Source organism: Podarcis filfolensis (assembly GCF_964270895.1).
Source record: "Podarcis filfolensis genome assembly, chromosome: 3".
In the NCBI taxonomy this organism is placed as follows: domain Eukaryota; kingdom Metazoa; phylum Chordata; class Lepidosauria; order Squamata; family Lacertidae; genus Podarcis; species Podarcis filfolensis.
This window is the reverse complement of record NC_139606.1, coordinates 4,622,995-4,641,192: the sequence shown is the minus strand read 5'-3', so window position 1 is coordinate 4,641,192 and position 18,198 is coordinate 4,622,995. Positions and strand designations below refer to the sequence as shown.

At 42.7% G+C, this 18,198-nt stretch overlaps 1 protein-coding gene across 2 annotated transcripts in view; it reads left to right on the top strand.

Annotated features, from left to right (window-relative positions):
* The window catches only part of PKHD1 (PKHD1 ciliary IPT domain containing fibrocystin/polyductin), a 238,340-nt gene that overhangs the window by 158,414 nt on the left and 61,728 nt on the right, over positions 1 to 18,198 (top strand). For both annotated transcript variants that reach the window (XM_083606347.1, XM_083606348.1), the window contains 7 exons: positions 4,304 to 4,417; positions 5,687 to 5,774; positions 7,413 to 7,567; positions 8,366 to 8,512; positions 9,431 to 10,315; positions 12,161 to 12,329; positions 14,864 to 15,021. In XM_083606347.1, the coding sequence (XP_083462473.1) occupies positions 4,304 to 4,417; positions 5,687 to 5,774; positions 7,413 to 7,567; positions 8,366 to 8,512; positions 9,431 to 10,315; positions 12,161 to 12,329; positions 14,864 to 15,021 (1,716 nt within the window). The remainder of the gene's footprint in view (positions 1 to 4,303; positions 4,418 to 5,686; positions 5,775 to 7,412; positions 7,568 to 8,365; positions 8,513 to 9,430; positions 10,316 to 12,160; positions 12,330 to 14,863; positions 15,022 to 18,198) is intronic.

Genomic DNA, 18,198 nt, shown 5'->3' with positions numbered 1-18,198 from the left:
TTTACAAATCAGGCTATTTTAGTTACTTACAGGGATCCTTGCCTTTTAATACTGCTGTGTTGGTCACTCTTTGACCTTTTTCAAAATTGCTTTTTTAGGAATTTGTAGGGGAATTTGAGTAATTGGGTACTTGAGGAAGGCAACCTGCAACTTTTTTTCTGGTGAATCTCAAGGGATCCATCTAGTTAATATGGCTTTGGAAAAATGGAAACATTTTAGAATACATTTTTGTCTTGGGAATAAAATAACGGTTTAAGAGTTAGTGAGGAGGTTAAGTCCAAAGATGGATATTCTTAATAGTTGATAACTAGCAGTGGCCATGGTCCATAGATCCACAGGATCCATGAAAGCTTATGCCAAAATAAGTCTGTAAGGTACAAGAAGAGTCTTTGTTGGATGTGTTCCCACGAGATTCATCCAGCTTGGCAAAAGCCCTCCTCTTCCCAGAGTTGCCAGACCATAAATGTTCTCAGTCCTAAAAATGCAAGCCTTTCTTGTATTGATTGTATCAGATCCAATGCTGCTTCTTTGGATACAGAACTTTGAAGAACATGGAGACTTTTCTCTCTTTTTTACATACAAAAGTTTCTGGAAGCACTTTCTCTTTATGAATTTCCAAGCCCATCTCATGCTTTTCAATGATCCTGAATCAGAGTTAGGCAGGGCAGATTTTTATCACTTAGAGAGGAAATGAAAAAGCCATAGCCAGCACGAAGAATTGAATTAATAATAGACAATACTTAGTTTAATAGCTATGTTGGGCCTTGCACTTTGTTCTGCCCAACAATAGAAGAAGATGCCATAGCCTCTGTAGCAGGGAAACGTCCGAGACTCAGATTCTGCACTGATGCAAACTGGAAATGCAGGTGAAAACATGGCAGTGCCTTTCCAGAAAGGTAATTCTGTGCTTAGCATAGAGACCCAGACCAGAGCTGCAAGCCTAGAGAGAGAGACACTTGGAAGTGAATTTCTTCCTCAACGTAGTGGGAATTCCAGATGTGGTTTATTTGAAGATAAGGAACACACTGTGGATTCTTTTAAGGACATAACATTTATTCTATCAAGCTAGTTTTTTGTGACTTTCTCAATGGCATCTGGTGTGACCAATAATGGAACTGCTGAGTTACTATCCTTGGATCTCCCTTGAGACTTCTATTCATTTGGCTATACAAGATTCCCCCCTTATGTTCACATTAATTGTCTGCTCTCTCCTATCATACTCATCCACCATCAGTTTTATCTCCTCCAGACTCTCACTATTCACTGTTTAGGCGCAGTCATCCCCATTTGGTCTGCAAGGCCCTTTGGGATAAGCCACTTGCATCCATCCTACAAGTGTCATGCAGCCAAGGGTGGACTTTGCCAAAAGGGTGGAACTTGAGCAGCTTCCAAAACAGCTGACAACCAGCTGATGGTTGGGAGCCTTTGAAGGGCTGCACAAAGCAGGAACTCAGCACTACGTAGGATTCCCCGTCTCCGCATTGGCTGATGTGGAGGGAGGGTTATCTTGCTTGGTCCAGGTGTCCCCCCCCTTTGTTTCAGCAGCTGAGGGTGGGAATAGCCTTGCTTTTAGCAATGTCCTGCTGCTTGCTAGTGCTTTGAAGCCTCAACTTTGGGACTTCAGAGCACCAAATCCTTTGACATCATTTGTGATGACAGGAAATTATCAGGTTGGCCTTGCCCACCTGTCAAATTTGGAGTGTGAGGAAGATCCTAATAAGAATCTGCACAAGGACCAAAAAGATTTCCCAACCCTTGGATTAGGGAATCACTGTACTATGGGAAGTAGTCGTCCCCAGCTGAGAACTGCATGGGAGCCTAATGCTTGAAGAGGTACCAGTCCTTCAGGGTGGCTGTGTCTACTCTTTATTTATTGAGTGGATTTCTTTGCCTCTTAGGGGCCTGCTAGAAGCCTTTTTGTTTAGACATGCCTACCCAGGCATGTAATTTAAACATGCAATTTGACTACTTATAATAGTTTCAGAATTGCTGGTTTTATTTATCGATTGATTAAAAATTATGTCGATTGGTTCTTAACATTTGCTTTTTTTGGTATTTTTTAATATTTCAGAATGTTCTTTGCAAACAGCTTAGAGGCTTTCTATCAATTGAGCAATATATAAACTTTGTGGGGTTTTTTTTGTTTTTAAAACTTCACCCACCCCTCACTGGTAGATTACTGGCAGAAGAGGGGAAAAGATTGTGTCTATGTCAGTCAGAACTACTCATGCAAGTTTGCTAGATGTGGAAGATTTTTTTTGTTCTGTAGCAGTGTCATGTGCATGAAGTGTGGTGCTACATTTCTGGGGAAAATTTTTGTTTGTTTGTTTCATTCACCACATCCAGGATCAGGACCACTTATGCCTATTCTTAATCAGAGCTGCGGTGATGACAGCTTAATAAAAGATTAATTGCACACAATACATTTATTTATATAATTATTTTTTAAGGTTCACGAGGAGAATGCTTCTTAAGGATACATATTATAAGCTTTCTTTTCTTCACCAAATGCATAATTTTTAAAATGTTAAAAGATCATGACATGATGGCTAATTCTGCACAGATTTATTTCTTTAATTCTACATCTGCTGCAGTTTTGTGCTGTATAATTGATTTAATCTCTAATTTTAGAGGAATGCTGAACTCTCTAACTGGACTCTGCTTACATTTCTCTAGGGCAGAAATTGCCCTACTTTCCCCTCCAAGTATCTGTTTCATGCTAGGCCATTTTCTTCTGAGACACTGAACTACCCTCGGTGAAATAAATAGATTCACAGTTGGAATACAGCTTACTGTATAGAGACATCATTGCAAGATAACAGCTACTTTCCTCTGGATTTTTGCTTCATTTTTCTCATCATGTGCATTACCAATCTTTCTGTTAGACTGGAGAATACACTTAGAATTTAGACATTTCATCCGTAGAATATATATGATATGCAGAATACAAGACACAGTGAATTTTCTTCACAGCCACCACACAGTGGGCCAACGTTTTCGTTTAGCTATCCACTACACTCCCAATATCCCTATCCTGGCCAGTGAGACCAGCTCAGACCTCATCAGCATGTATGTAATGTTCATGCATGTTGGTGTGTATGTCTGCATGCAAAGAAGAGAACTATTGTGTTCTCATTAGGGTTGCTCGCCTATTGGATGGAACCAAGATGGAACTGGACTGCTGAAGTGGAGCAGTCAAGTAGTAGACATAGGCAGACCATGTCTGCTTGGAGCCTGGTAGAATCTGCTGTGTCATAAGCAAGCACTAGGGTGGTTTAGGATGGAATGTAGAAAAATCTGTCCAGTCATAGACAGGGTGGGGGGTGGGGCAAAGCAAAGTATCTTGGACTGGGGAAGTCTCTTAATCACGAAACTGCAAAATGCAGTTTTATCAGAGTATTAGAGCAGTGATTTGGAACTGTAGTACACAGAACTGAGTAACACACAGCCATATGCTCAATTTATAGAGAAGTCATTGTATAAAATTAGAGGTAAACTCAACTGGCTTGCTGGCATAGGTGCCAACTCCTTGGGGCCCTGGGTGACTGAGCACCCACAAAATTCCCCACGAAGGGGCCGGATTCCCACAAATTTCGGTGCCACCCACAGTGCATGGCACCCACAAATTTCTGTGCATGGCATCCACGGCCCTGGGCACCCATGGTTGCAGGGCCAAGCTGACTCTCCTGTTTGCTGGGCATGAATGGATTTAAGCAAAATATTCATGGTTTTCAACATCCTTGCTTTATGGAAATTTATGTCCCCCGATCAATTGACTTTTCAAGCCATTAGCTATTGGAATGGCCTTTCTGGGGAGATCTGTTGGGTTTGTTCTCTTCCTGTGCTCAGAGATGCACTTAAAACACCCATTCGCTCTGAGCCCAGCTTCAGCTGGGGAGGGCGGGATATAAATAATTTATTATTATTATTATTATTATTATTATTATTATTATTATTATTATACCTCTAATGCTTAGTTGTGTGCTGTACCTCATAAGTTATTGCCTGTTGCTTTCACCTAGTTTACCTATTTTTACCCATTGCTGCTACAAATGTTACAATGGTCTTGTTTGCACAATACAGTAAGCCAATGGCATACTTGGACTTCACAAGCAAGTTTGGGGATTTACATGTTACAATTTTATTTCCCTTGCCTTTTAGCATTTGATGTCTTTGTTAATGATAACATTTTTATCAAAGTTTTTAGATTTATTAGCAGCGACATGAGATAATTTCTTTTATAGAAAAGTATGCTAAAAATAAAAATCAATCAATAATGGCCATTCATTTTTTCCCCTGTCAGGTACTTTGCAGCATCCATTGGAAAGAGGAAGAAAGGTGCAAATTCTGCTTCGTGCATCTGAGAGAGTTTATTGTGATCGATTACATGGCTTAAGTGCTGATCCTGGAACCATTGGTACGGTTAAGTAACATATTTTGAGTTCTTTAAGGTGCATAGGAAAAAGAAGCCATTCAGTGCTCTTTTTCTAGAAAAAGAGGTGCTGGAACTCACCATGGATGCCTCCCTTGTTCTCTTATAAAGGCAATGGCACCCACCTGACATGTGCTGGAACTGAGTTCAGCTGGGGAAAAAAGCCCTGGTGCTATTTAGTTTGCAACTGGTCAGAAATCCTTGTAATGAGCCTACATGTCCTTTAATCCTGGCCTGTCCAACCAGAGCTCAACTCTGGTATCTCCCCCTAAAAACAGCTCAACAACTTCGGTCATCCTCCCATTGGTGAAGCCTCCCCAACAACTCTGGTCAATCCAATGGGTAGATCACTGCCAGTTTATTTACAGTGGGAGTAGATCACAGTCTCTTGGAAGTTGGACACCCCTGGGCTTATTCTAAGTGACAGAACCCTGTAGCACTCAAGCCCTGCCCTACCATTAGGTAGATCTTGATAAGGAGCCAGACATATCCCCCACCCCTGATGTATATTGAGGCTTTTTATCTCTGTTTTGCAATGGTGCTTTATGTACCGGGCACGGGGGTAACCCGAATAACACGGTCCAGGTCTGGTCCCGAATCCAAGAGTTCTGCGAGGAGTTAGTCTGACAGGGCCAAGGCAGGAAACCAGGCAAGGTCAGGCACAGGATCACAGGCAGGTTCTGGCAAACAACAACGTTGCTCCCGCAACCTGGGGCGGGGTCCAGCAGCCTTTTAACTCTGTCGGGGTAACAGCTGGTCCTGATCCCCCGGTGACACACCTCCCTATCTCCTCCTGCGAGTACTCAGGTCTCTCCTTCTCTCAGACCTGAGTCTCTGCAGCTCAGGAGATGTCGGTGGGTTATTAGACCCAGAGGCCGCCTCAGCCTCTCCTGACCCAACTGGTAGTGGAGCAGCTGCACATGATTGCACAGCAGAGGGCAACGAGGTCATCTCCGCATCTGGAGCCAGGGCAGGCTCAGGCCCCTGACTCGGCCCAGCTGGTGCTTGTTGCAGGGGAGCCTATGCAGACTGGGACTCTTCAGGATCAGGCCCCAGACTAGGTTCAGATGCCGCCTGAGGCAAAGTATCTGGTGCAGACTGAGAGTCCTCTGGCTCCGAGTCTGAGCCCGAGTCCCAGGCCACCACACTTTATGTGGCAAGAGTGGAAATTCCTGCTTAGTGTGCGCCAGACCTTGTAGCTATTGAAAAGGGGGCCCTTTGGATCCCAGCATGGTTTTCTCTTCCCCTTCCAAGGTGTTTATGGGAAGCTGCAGATGCATAGCGCTTATACCCAGAAGTCTTGGACATACCTTGGAAGTGATGCTGCCCCTGGCAATGAAAGGTAAGAGGGGGGCTTCTTTTTGTCCCCCTGCCTTGGAAGATGAAGTGGCTGATGACTGTGGACAGGATCTTTTTCAATTACAGCACCTTATCCTTTTGGTTCATTTGCTTCTTGTAGGCTACAGAATCGCAGCCAATAAGGGATCTTGTAGTGAAAGCGATAACAGGGTAGATTTGTCTATATGATTTCGCTGTTTCCTGGTCTGACCTCATGGGTGATGCTAGACAACTTGGTCGATGATCACTGTTACCCTAAACCACTTTTTCTGCAATACAGTTGCTAAAGAGAAATGCTTGTGGACCCACTTGCGACACCCCACACCCTGGTGGGTGAAAGGCAATCCCACGCACAGGTGTAAACAAACTGCACAATACAACATTCTGGGATTTAAAATTGGCCACTACTTTTATGGATTGAAGGTGTAGGTAGACTTATATCTCTAGGCGGTGGACCGGAGTGAAGACTTTGTTCTTCCCCCCAGACTCCACCCCCCAACCTGCTCATGATTGGACAGTTCCAAATTGAGGATGGCGGGCTTTCATGCCATCCCTTGTGGTCAGGGGGATTCCACAACAGCCAGTCGCCCATGGGAGAGTGTTTCACCCCAGGCAGCCGGTGTGTGTGTGTGTGATCATGAAGGGCTACAACTGCTGCCCACCCTGGGATCAGGTGAGCAGCCATTTTCCTACCTTCTAATCATATTTGGAAAATATGCTCACCTTTTAATAATTTTCAGGTTTATTTGATAAGTGGGGGACAAAAGTATTCTAAAGTGACTAGAGGTAAGCATTGCTTTCAGTGACATTATCTGATCAGCCCTAATATTTGATCATTTCCCTTTTGAGTGCCAGTGTGGTGTAGTGGTTAAGAGCGGTAGTCTCGTAATCTGGGGAACCGGGTTCGCTTCCCTGCTCCTCCACCTGCAGCTGCTGGGTGACCTTGGGCCAGTCACACTTCTCTGAAGTCTCTCAGCCCCACTCACCTCACAGAGTGTTTGTTGTGGGGGAGGAAGGGAAAGGAGAATGTGAGCCGCTTTGAGACTCCTTAAAGGGAGTGAAAGGTGGGATATCAAGTCCAAACTCTTCTTCTTCTTCTTCTTCTTCTTCTTCTTCTTCTTCTTCTTCTTCTTCTTCTTCTTTGTTATATATCCTATATAGATTTTCTTCAGTTTCCTCCATTCCTGGGCGTTTGCTGGTATTTTAGGGGGTGATTTTATTTCTTTTGATCAGGCAATTGACAACTGTGACAATGATGTTTTAGCAGTTTAATGGGTCACCGTAGTTGAGTATGTTAATTACAGATGTTATGATTATGGGTTTTGTTTGTTGTAAGCTGCTGAGGGACTTTTTAGTACTAGGCAAATACAAACTTCAGTAAATCTAAATCTAGGTGTCAGTATCTTTCTGCCATACCATTTTAAACTTTATTTTTTCCCTCAATTGTCCCAGGGGGAAAAAGACTACTAAATTATCTCCTTTACTCTGCCGCAGCATTCTTCATATAATATTATTTTGCCACTTATAGATCATTTGCTTTAGCATTCTCCTGTTTTGCTAAACCATTTCCCCCTATAGGGTTTATTTCTGTATCATTAAAAAATGTGTAGGATCTTCACATTAATTCTGCAGAGGTTTATAGGATTATGGTACAAGACGAATTGGACTGGCATTATGGAGACAATATTGTCATCAGTTCGTCTTCCTATGAAGCTCATCAGGCTGAAATAGTTACTTTGGAGGAAGTCAACCATCGTAGCCTTAGAATCCATGAACGTCTGCTCCACAGACACACAGGTATGCAAACTCTCAACCTTGGCTCGGTGTGTTGGCTGTTTTATCCTTGGGACCCCTGGCACATTAACTAGCTTTTATTTTGTATCATAGTTCCTTATTCCAATAGCCAGAAAGGGTGGAAATTCCATAAGTCATGGATCATTCCTGCTGGCCTTCCCTGTCTTCTTCTTCTTCTTCTTCTTCTTCTTCTTCTTCTTCTTCTTCTTCTTCTTCTTCGAATTTCTCTACTGGCCTTCATCTGAGGATCACAGGGTGGTATACAATATATAAAAAAACAAAGCTACATAACATAGAGTGATCCTTCCTCATATGGTATATGGTATATGGGGATGGAAGTGGGGGTGGATATGGGGCAGGGGCTGCAGGCAGAGTTCACTGAGTTTTCCACATCCTTCCAGAGTGATCTAAACAAAATTTTGGTGCTAAACTGACAGCATCAATGCTTGCCCAATTATTGGACTTGAAGCCCAAGGCATAATGCTCCCAAGTTATTCTGGAAAATGTCTCCTTTTCCTGTTTCATTTTCTCTGGGATGTGATTAGTCCAGTTGGTTCTGTTTTCCCTGCTGCTTCATATGAAAGCCTGAGAAATCTCCCAGTTAGTTCAGTATTTAGTGAATTCTGACAGATAACCCCTTCTCTTAATTCTACTGGTGAGTGAGCAGTCTTCCAACTTTCTTGCTGGTCACCCAGTAGGAGAACCCAGAGTGAAATGGACCTTATTGTTCTGATTTTTGAAGCAGAGACATTTGAATGGCCAAAACTGACCTGCTTTTACCTTCTATTATGTCATGTATAGGACAATCCCACAGATTAGAAAATGGACAATGGATTCCTCTGGCTGCAGAGATTGGCCTTCTCACAAGAAATATACAAATTAAATCTGACATGGATTGTACTGGGGCGATCTTAGTGGGACACCATGCCAGTGGAGCCCAGTATGCAGGTACTCAAATACTCACAGCTGTTTTGTTCAAATTTCTCAGCTAGTGCAGCTGAGAACCTTCCCATGCATTTCGAGGTCTGCAGCCACTGTGCCTCCTCTTATGATGGTGTGTATACGGGACAACACAGATTATGCACATTTGTTTGTATCTTTAATTGTACATAAAATGGGGGGAACGCCATAGCAATTTTCTACCCTGCGAGCTGAAGTGCCATTCTGCCACACCGGGGAGTGCATATGTAAAGAAATATGCACTTGCTGAGGGATAGCAAGGTTATAGTTTATTACAGGAAACACAGTGAAGACTCTTGTGCTGTTTTGGAGGTTGGGGCTTCAAGACGAAATGGACTGAAACATGTTGGGTGAGAGTGCTGTTTCCTCAGCCCCTCGCAATGCCCAGTGACATTTTGACGGGAGTCTGAAAGCAGTTATAATATGGCATATGGGGTTTGGTGCCTGCTATTCAAAGATCCCACTGGAACTGCCTAAAGCAATTTTTGAATGTCCTTTCTCAGATATTGCAGTGTCATCTTCAGGAATACCGTGGAACCTCTACTCACGTACGGAATCCGTTCTGGAGGTCCGTTTGTGAGTTGATCCGGGTCGCTGGTAGAAGTGCCATTCTGCACGTGCGCATTCGGCGGCAGCGCCATTCTGTGCATGTGCAGATGGCAGAAGCCACTTCTGTGCATGTGCGAATGGCGGTAAACCTGGTATTTACTTCCGGGTTTGCCGAGGTTGCAAGTCAAATTTTTCGTGAGTAGGGGTGGTGGTAAGTCGAGGTTCTACTGTATGGGTTTATTATTAAAAAAATAATCCAGCAGGATATTCATTATCAATGTGATTTGTTTTTTTCTCAGGGTTTAATGGTTACAAAAAAGAAACTAGTTCTATGCTCTGTCTTTTTCCGTGTGATAGGTATCCTCCAGCTTTCTAATGTTGAAATTTTGGGCTTTGGATCTTCACAGTCTCCAGCAGTTGGCATTAGGAATGCATCCCATGAATCTTTCATAATCTCCTCCAGCGTTCACCAAAGCTGTGGAGCTGGCATTCAGGCGCTTGCAAGCAGCGGGCTCCTATTACACGGCAATGTGGTATTTGGAACCATTGGTCACGGCATACATTTGGAAGGCCAAAATCATACCCTTACCAGGAATCTTGTTATTTTGAGCAAACAGCCAGGGCAATCAGTACGCTGGGTGACTGGCATCAAAACGAATGTTGCAGAGGGTACCCGCCTACAGAACAATGTTGTGGCCGGATCAGAACGGATAGCCTTTCATATCAAAGGGCAAGAATGTTTCTTACCTGAGACACTTTGCACTGACAATGTGGCTCATTCAAGCCTTCACGGGATACATTTATACAGAGGAGATGGCTTTCCAAACTGCACCAAAATCACAGGCTTTCTGTCCTACAAGAACTATGACTATGGGATCATGTTTCATCTTAAAGGGAACATAGTGGTAGAGAAGGTGATACTCGTAGACAATGTTGTGGGTCTCCTGCCAGTCCTTTACAGCCCACCTGCTGATCTGCAGTCCCACCTGGAAAGGAGGCAGTCCATCATACTACGAGACTCTGTCCTTGTGGCCACAAGCTCTTCTTTTGATTGCATCAAGGACAGAATCCAACCTCTTGCAGCTGACTTGACAAGTACTGATCGAGCTCCACGTAATCCTTGGAGGGGTCGAGTTGGCATACTGTGGCCTTCTTCCACCTCTGATCATAGCTGGTGGCCTGACAGCCCATGGCATAAAATGAGAAATTATTCCGTAGTGCTGGGAATCATGATGTTACAAGGTTGGTGTTACCTTTTTGTGAGCTTATGGGGTCCTACATTAATCAACTTTGTAAAGCGGACTAATATTATTTTTCAAATGTCAAAGACTCTAATGGTTTTTATTTCCAGAAATTGATAAAATTAGCAGCAAATTTAAGAGGAGGGGGTGAGTAGCTTAATTTTTTTCATCAAAACCAACCAACCAATGAAATGTCAAGAGCTCACCCTGTTCTTGAGTAGGACCCTGGCAGAGACACATGCCCAACTGGCATGTTCTCTCCCTCCTGGTCGTTCGTTCGGGAGCTTCAAAAGCTTTCTTCTGCCCGAATATCACAGCGACCGATGCCAACAGACATCGGCACACTTAGGGATCCACAGAGTCTTCACAGCTTGTGTAACAGACCTCAGCAACTCAGCATTTTGGCTAATCTACTTTATTTACATATAAACACACACGGAGCACTGCAACATGGCTCCCTCTCTCTCTAGCATCAAACAGCAAAGAGAAAGAACAAAGGACAATAGTCCCACTTCACGGAACACAGTAACACAAACATCCGGTCTCCGTCACTTCCCACTCTGTGGAGTCAAAACATATACCGTCATGTGATAGACAACAATCCCATGACTGCAATCACGGAGCAGGAATTCTAACATGAAACACCTCAGTATGTTGTGGCACCTTAAATAGTAGCATATATATTGCACAAGCTTTTGTGGGCTAGGACTGCAGTCCTCTGCTCTCTTTCCTAAGGCCAGTTAAGTTTCATTGAACAGTACACTCTTCTTCCAAATAAACATGCACAGGATCATAAGTAAAGCCCATTGCATTAGATGCATGATGATGCAACACTATATATTTATGTACAACTGAGGAATACCAGAAAAAGTTACAAAATTAGTTATTTTGCTAAATGTTTTCTTCTGAAAAGCAAAACAAGAAATTGTGAGAAATTTTTAAACAGAACATTGCGGCATTGATCCAGCTGAGCTTATGCATACCAAGTTCTACTGAACGCAATGATATTTAAGTTAGGTTTCAGTGGGTTTTAGGCATATATCTAACTTTAGATGAACAGGGTCTACAAGTATTAGCACTTTGCAGGGGGAGGATGAAAATCATGAGCTCTTGTGCAAATTAATTTCAGTCAAAACTGAAATTCTAACTCACAGCCTCTGATTTTAAAAGAATATGTCAAAATAGGTAGAAAAAATCATTATGGCATTTATTTGGCAGGATTGCTAAGTCATCTGTGTAACATGCTCACAAACTGTACTATTTAATTAACAGTTACATCTAGGGTCTGCAGTTGATATCGTTGTGCCTTAATTATAGATACTGTGCAAATAATAATAGTTTCTGAGACCAAAGCTGATTATGTTTCCTTTGTCTAATTGTAATGTACATTATCCAAATTCAATTCAGGTTCTGAATTTCAATAATTTTAAGCCTCTTATCCTGGACCCACTGAAAGTCAAAATGTCTGACCCATGTGCAAAGGTCATAGAGGGATCAGGCTGGGTGTTCCATTAAAAAAATACAACAAATATTAGGCAGGAGTTTGAGTCAATGCAAGGGGCTTTGTCAGGTAGATTTGCTGCCCCCTCTGTTCAGATGCTATAATTATTTCTCTGCAATGCAATTTTTTTGGTACCACTGCCCCAGATATTATCTTCCTCTCTTACTCTTTTGTTTCTCATTGTGTACACCACCCATCTATAGAAAGTCTCCATCAATGTTTCTGGTGACTACAGTATCCCATAGACCTGTAACCTATCAATGCAGCTTGTCAAATCCCTTTCTTAGCCTTGGACGATGCGACTGCTGAGCCTTTCCATACAACTCTGCTTTCCTTCATTATCAGATGTCATCTTTGCTGGCTTCAGGAAAACTTGCTACAGTGACGACAGAGACATCTGCATCATGACAAATCCTGACAGTGCAGGCATTCTGCATCTGGTCACATCCGAAAGGGCAAGCATTTTCCATGTCAGTGAAGAAAATATGTTCTACTTTCATCCACTGCAAAATAGGTAAGGGGGCCATTTGGCTGAGGCTTCCTGTCAAGCATTTGGGTGCTTCTCCTCATCTAGACCAGGGTGAGGAACTTGTGGTTCTCCAGGCATTTGTTTATGAAAAAAATATACTGCTTAATATAATAAAAATCTCTAATCAGTTTATGTAAAAACAGTAAAAATAGAACTTTCAATGTTGTTGTTTTTCTAAAAACTAGTTAAAAATGTAATAACAAAAACAACTGTATATGACAAATAAAAGTGACATTTTATGTCGCTGAACTGCAGTTTCAGTGATCCTGGATCATTGGCTGTCCTGGCTGGGGCTGATGGGAATAGAAATCCAAAAACATCTGGAGGTCCACAGGTTCCCCAAGCCTAACCTAGAGATTTCCACAGCAGAAATCTAAACCCACTTGAAAGTCTTTTTGGCTTCCTGTGCAAAGCATTTTGGAAAATGTAATTTAGTGAAGGGTGCACATATTTCTTTATTAGAGGTTCTCTAGCTCCTTTAGCAAAGTCAGAGATTCTAGGATTCCCTGTTTAGGAGCCTTGGCTTGTTTCTAATAGAGTCGTACCTTGGAAGCCAAACGGAATCCGTTCTGGAAGTCCGTTTGACTTCCAAAACCCAAATTGCGGTTTCTGATTGGCTGCAGGAAACTCCTATAGCCAATCGGAAGCCATGGAAGCCTCATTGGACATTTGGCTTCCAAAAATAGTTTGCAAACCCGAACAGTCACTTCCGAGTTTGCAATGTTTGGGAGCCAAAATGTTTGGGAACAAAGCTCTTCGACTTCCAAGGTATGACTGTACATGCAATGCCTTCTACATGGACTGGTCTGCTTATAACGAGTTTGAGTTTATACCTCAGGAGTGGCAGGAAAAGGCCAAGTTAGAGATCCAGACCAAAACAAACCCACGGGCTAGGCACATACTCTTTAATTTCCAAAGGAAATAAATTTAGGCAACTGGTTATGTTTGGGTGTAAAGCTAAATCATGACTTAATGCTGCATGAATGAACTGCAGTGAACTTGAGGAAGCTTTTGATTCCACTCTTAGCAAATCAGAGCTTCCCATTTCTTTTCAACCAGGGACTGTGGTTCAACACCATAGGAAGGGCCAACCACCAGGCCTACTTCAGTTTAGACAAGCTGTGATTCAGGCATAGCTGTCAAGCGCCCCTTATTTGGCGGGAAACTCCCTTATCCCAGCGCCGTGTCCCGCTGCTGTCCCTTATTGATGATGTCCCTTAAATTTCCCGGGTTTCAAAGGAAGCAGTTCCTCTCCCTCCCTCCCTGCCGGCCAGGGAGGAGGGAGGCGCCAATGTGTTGCTTGGCTGCGTTGCTCACCCAATAAGGAGTCTAAGAACGACTGGGGGGTGGAGCTTGCATGCCTTGTGTCGATCAAATCGGCCGCGTTGCCTGGGGACTCGCCTTTGCTCAGCGCTTCCCAGCGGAGAGGTGATGGTGGTTTCCCTTCCTGCATCCCCTTTTCCGGGTTGCTGTGCTGTGGGAACCACCGCTTGAGGCTTCGTTTGGCTGCTGGCTGGGTTTTCTGCCTTTGGCTCGGAGGAGCCCAGAAGTTGAACCTACCTGTGCTCTGAAAATCCCTTATTTTGGCTGCTGATCCCTTATTTTCGAGGCTGCTGGTCTCTTATTTTCAAATCTGTAAATTGACAGCTATGGATTCAGGGGCAAGGAGGCTGGGCACCCATTACCATTGCTTCACCACTTAAGCTGAGTAACCTCTTGGGAACGCCTCCTGTTTAAAGCATTTTACCTCAAACCAGCTTCCACCTGATTTGGAAGTGGGAAAGTTGTATACATTTCAGACAGGTCTTTTGCATGTACAGGTGACAGCTTCAGTGAATTGGAGTTCAGGGTAGGGAAGCAAAATACATAATGGGCATCAGGTAAATACATCCCTGCCGCTCCCCTCTGGTCTGGGCAGCAAAGTCAGAATGTGACTTGAAATGTAGTGCGGAAGAAACTACCTCGCTTTGTTTCAAGCTGCGAATGTGTCCATAGCCTGAAAGTAAATGCTGCCAGAATCTTCCTCCCAAATGTGCCTGTGCATCCGACAGTGGGAGCAAGTAGCATGCCAGAAGGGCTTATTCATGTAGCTCTAAACCATGATTTAACTTTATGTCTGAATGAGGCCACTGTTAACCCACTTGTGACTCCGATGTTGTTTTGTATTGTTCTGGGTCTGAGTAAAAATATATATGAAATGATGCGTTATCTCTGCATGACTCTAGATTCATACTTCATTTAATACATCTTTTTCAAATCTGAGCTCTTGAAACTTTCGTGTTACTAGCTAGAAATATTGCTGAGCTTCAGGTTCACACATAGGCAGAAGACAAACACGAAAACTTAAACAACTGGCGAAGCAGTAGCATCCATTTGTATAGAAGAATTTTTGTCTGTTTCTATCACTTTCATGCTACCCGCTGTTTAAATAATGTGCCTGTCGATAATGGGGAAATTCTCTGAGTTGAGTTCAGGATGGTTTTCTCTCAACTATGATATTTGTTTGTTTTGTTTGTCAGAGAAAATGAATCAAATGAATCATGTGTTGCTGTCATCTGTGGGAGCTCAGGAAAAGCTCTTTTCAAAGATTTGGATGGAAGTGCCTTGAGACTGAATCCACCTGTGTCTGTCTTCCCCAAATCAGAGTTTGAAACAGAACAACCGTGTTTGGATGCTGGTAAGTTGCATGCAAGACCCACACAGTAAGGCTGAGAAGTCTGGTAAGTCGCGAGAGACATAAGGCAGTCCAGTCCCACTTTGGCCGTCTGAAGGCAACTGCTTCTGAACTTATATTTTGTGCTGGTATAAGAAAGATAGCTGCATGACAATAAAAGGATTTGGAGCAGGCTTCCTCAAGCTTGGCCCTCCAGATGTTTTGAGACTACAATTCCCATCATCCCTGACCACTGGTCCTACTAGCTAGGGATCATGGGAGTTGTAGGCCAAAAACATCTGGAGGGCCGAGGCTGAGGAAGCCTGATTTAGAGTCATGTTCTTGGGGTACCACGACTTCCAGTTGTGTGTGTCTTGTCTGCCCTTGTTTCAGGGCAAGTAAATTAATTCAGCATAACCTTTATGTGCATTAATGGCAGCGTGGTCCATGTTTATTCTTCAGCAGAGCAGGGTAATTTTATTCACTTTTCACAAGTGCTTTGAAATCCCTAATGTGAGATGCTTTCTAAACAATTGACCTAATAAGATTTCGCTTGAATCCCACAGAGGAGAAAATGCTAGGCCCCCCGGCATAACACCCTGCTCAAACCTTTTAAACCAAACTGCCTGTTTAAAAAGAACCATTCTGTTACACAGCCGTGTGCCGCAAGTGCATGCGGTGAGGCTCTGTTCTCGTCCTGATTAAGACTCTGTTCTGTGATTCCAAATAAACTCTTTAATTACAATTAGCATCTCTTGAGCATGCTGCTGCTGATGGCAGCCATTTTAACCGAAAAGTTGCATCGTTTATGACTTCTGCAGTATGGGAGCTCGATGCAAGGGACGGTAATTAATCCCATTTTCCAGCCTGCCCTAGAAATTGATTAAGCACAAAGAGAACTTTAATCTTTAAACAAAATGTCTAATCTTTAAACAAAATGTCTAATGTCTTACCCGGTAAAAGGCATTTCTCTAAGGATCCGTGTCTCTGGCTGCTTAGAGGGCTGATTAATTCGCAATGTTGGTACAGACACACTTCTGCCCGCTGCCTTCTGTGACCTGATTATGAATCACAAACCGGTGTCAGAGCCACAGTGGTCATTGCCACACCAAATTGCCCTTTAAAACCAGGTTAATTGTTCTGTGTGCTCATGCAAGTGCATTGCAATAAAGATTGTTTGGTGGGCAGTAGTTTACAAATGTCAGGGAACCACAGGACTTACCTTATAAGTGATATCACAAGAAAGTGATAGGCAGGTGCCCCTTAGCTTGCTTTGGGGATGAATCTATTACTATTGTCATTGGAGAAAAGGTAAAAATAAAAGAGGTTGGGTTTGTGTTCCCCACCCGAAAATTCTAAATTGACCTGTAAATTCTGCCTGTATCTTTTTAAATATATTGTCCAGTCATTTCCATCAGACCCTTAATGTTTATTTGTGATTTGGACACACATCACAACTTCCTAACTTGAGTGCCCTATATGTGAAGGACCTTTACACCCCCTTTATTAGTTCTTCCCATCCTCTGTTTTCTTGATCATTTTAACTTACGGTGAGGCCAAAAGTTTTCATCTTTGAAAATTCAGTGTTGTTGCTATGGACTAGTATTCTCCCAATCAGGAAGTTCAAATGTGTTGTGGGATGGGGGATTATTGGTTTGTCATTGTCATTACTTTTACTACGTACTTTGTGGGTTTTATATTGTTATTTTATGTTGTAAGCTGCCCTGAGATCTACAAATGAAGGGTGGAATACAAATTTAATAAATAATAATAATAGATCTTCCTTTTGATTATTTTAATGTATCCAGCTAGATATTTCCATGTATCCAGCCCATATACAGGGCATTGATTTTATTACCTGTTTTATTCAAAAGTGAATTTCCTTTTGTGATAACCACCCTTAGCAATAGTCCCATCTCTCCCGGCATTGGGATCTGTTTTCTATATCTGCTTAGAGTACGGGGTTCCTTCCCTTTCCCTGCTACCATTGCTCTAGTTTTGATTCAGCAATGGTTGCTTGAGGACTGTGGAAACAGAGTGGAGGAGGGAGCCAAAAGTGGGTACGTGGACATCTAGTTCTGCAGAAACAATATCTAAATTTTGGACCTCTCTTTTAAGACAAATTGAAATTACAAGGACTCATCTGCTGTACATAGTCCAGTTCATAAACTATGACAAATGGAACCAATGGTGACCTAAAGATTTAGCAAGCACTTTTGCATTTGGTGAACACTTTTGAAACCATTGCCAAAGGAATATCTTGTAAAAACATGTTTCTTACAAAGTGAGAGACAAACCACAAGAAAGCTATGGTATATGATTCTCAGTTTAGAATTAGTAAGCTAAAGCAGAGGGCTTTTTGCGGGTTAATGGGTATTGCGGTGTCCTTGCTGATATCAATTGTGTGCAGGCTTAAAGAAGAATTGCATTTCCCCTAAATTTCCCAGGCATATCTGTAACCCAAGCAAACTGCTGAGTGTTAGTGTGCAGTGCTTTACACATAAGTGCTGTGTTTTGCAACAATTAATTTTGCAGAGGAAGCAGCCTGTTTAAAGATGCCTGAAGCGCTCACTGAAATGTGTGTTGTTTTTCAAGGCCACCAGACACACAGTTGGCTAGGCTGGCTAATAAACAAAGCAACAATGCAAAAGCCGTAGCCTTGTAGGGTTTGCTGGAGAAGGGGGATGTGGAGTAAAATGAATAATGCTTACCTGCCAGAGGTGGGTGAAGACAGTAATTGTTTAGCCTGCAGCGGATCTCTGCAAGGGTTAAAAATGACAGATATTAGTTGAAGAGAGCTAAGATTGTTTGGTTTGAAGCTTTCAGCAATACACAGACTGTTATTTACCGGACTTGGTCGATTTACTTCTTAATGCAATAATGACCTGTGAAATGAAACGTGAGCTAGACAATTGTTCCTCATTGTTTCCAGTAAAACATTCTTTCATACCCCATTAAACCACCATTAATTCCGTATGAAAGAGAGGCAATCGCAAGCACACAGATCTTGGGTTTTCTTTCTTTATCACAAATGTCCTTTTCTTTGCTGTAGCCTCTGTTCCTCTAAGGCTGTCATGTTTTACCCTAGGAAAAATGACATGCATATAAAACAAGTTCAAATAACCCGTATTAACGGAGATGTGTGTACACTGCAGTTTTACCTCACTTGAACCAGTCAGGATTTGCAACACGCTATGGCTC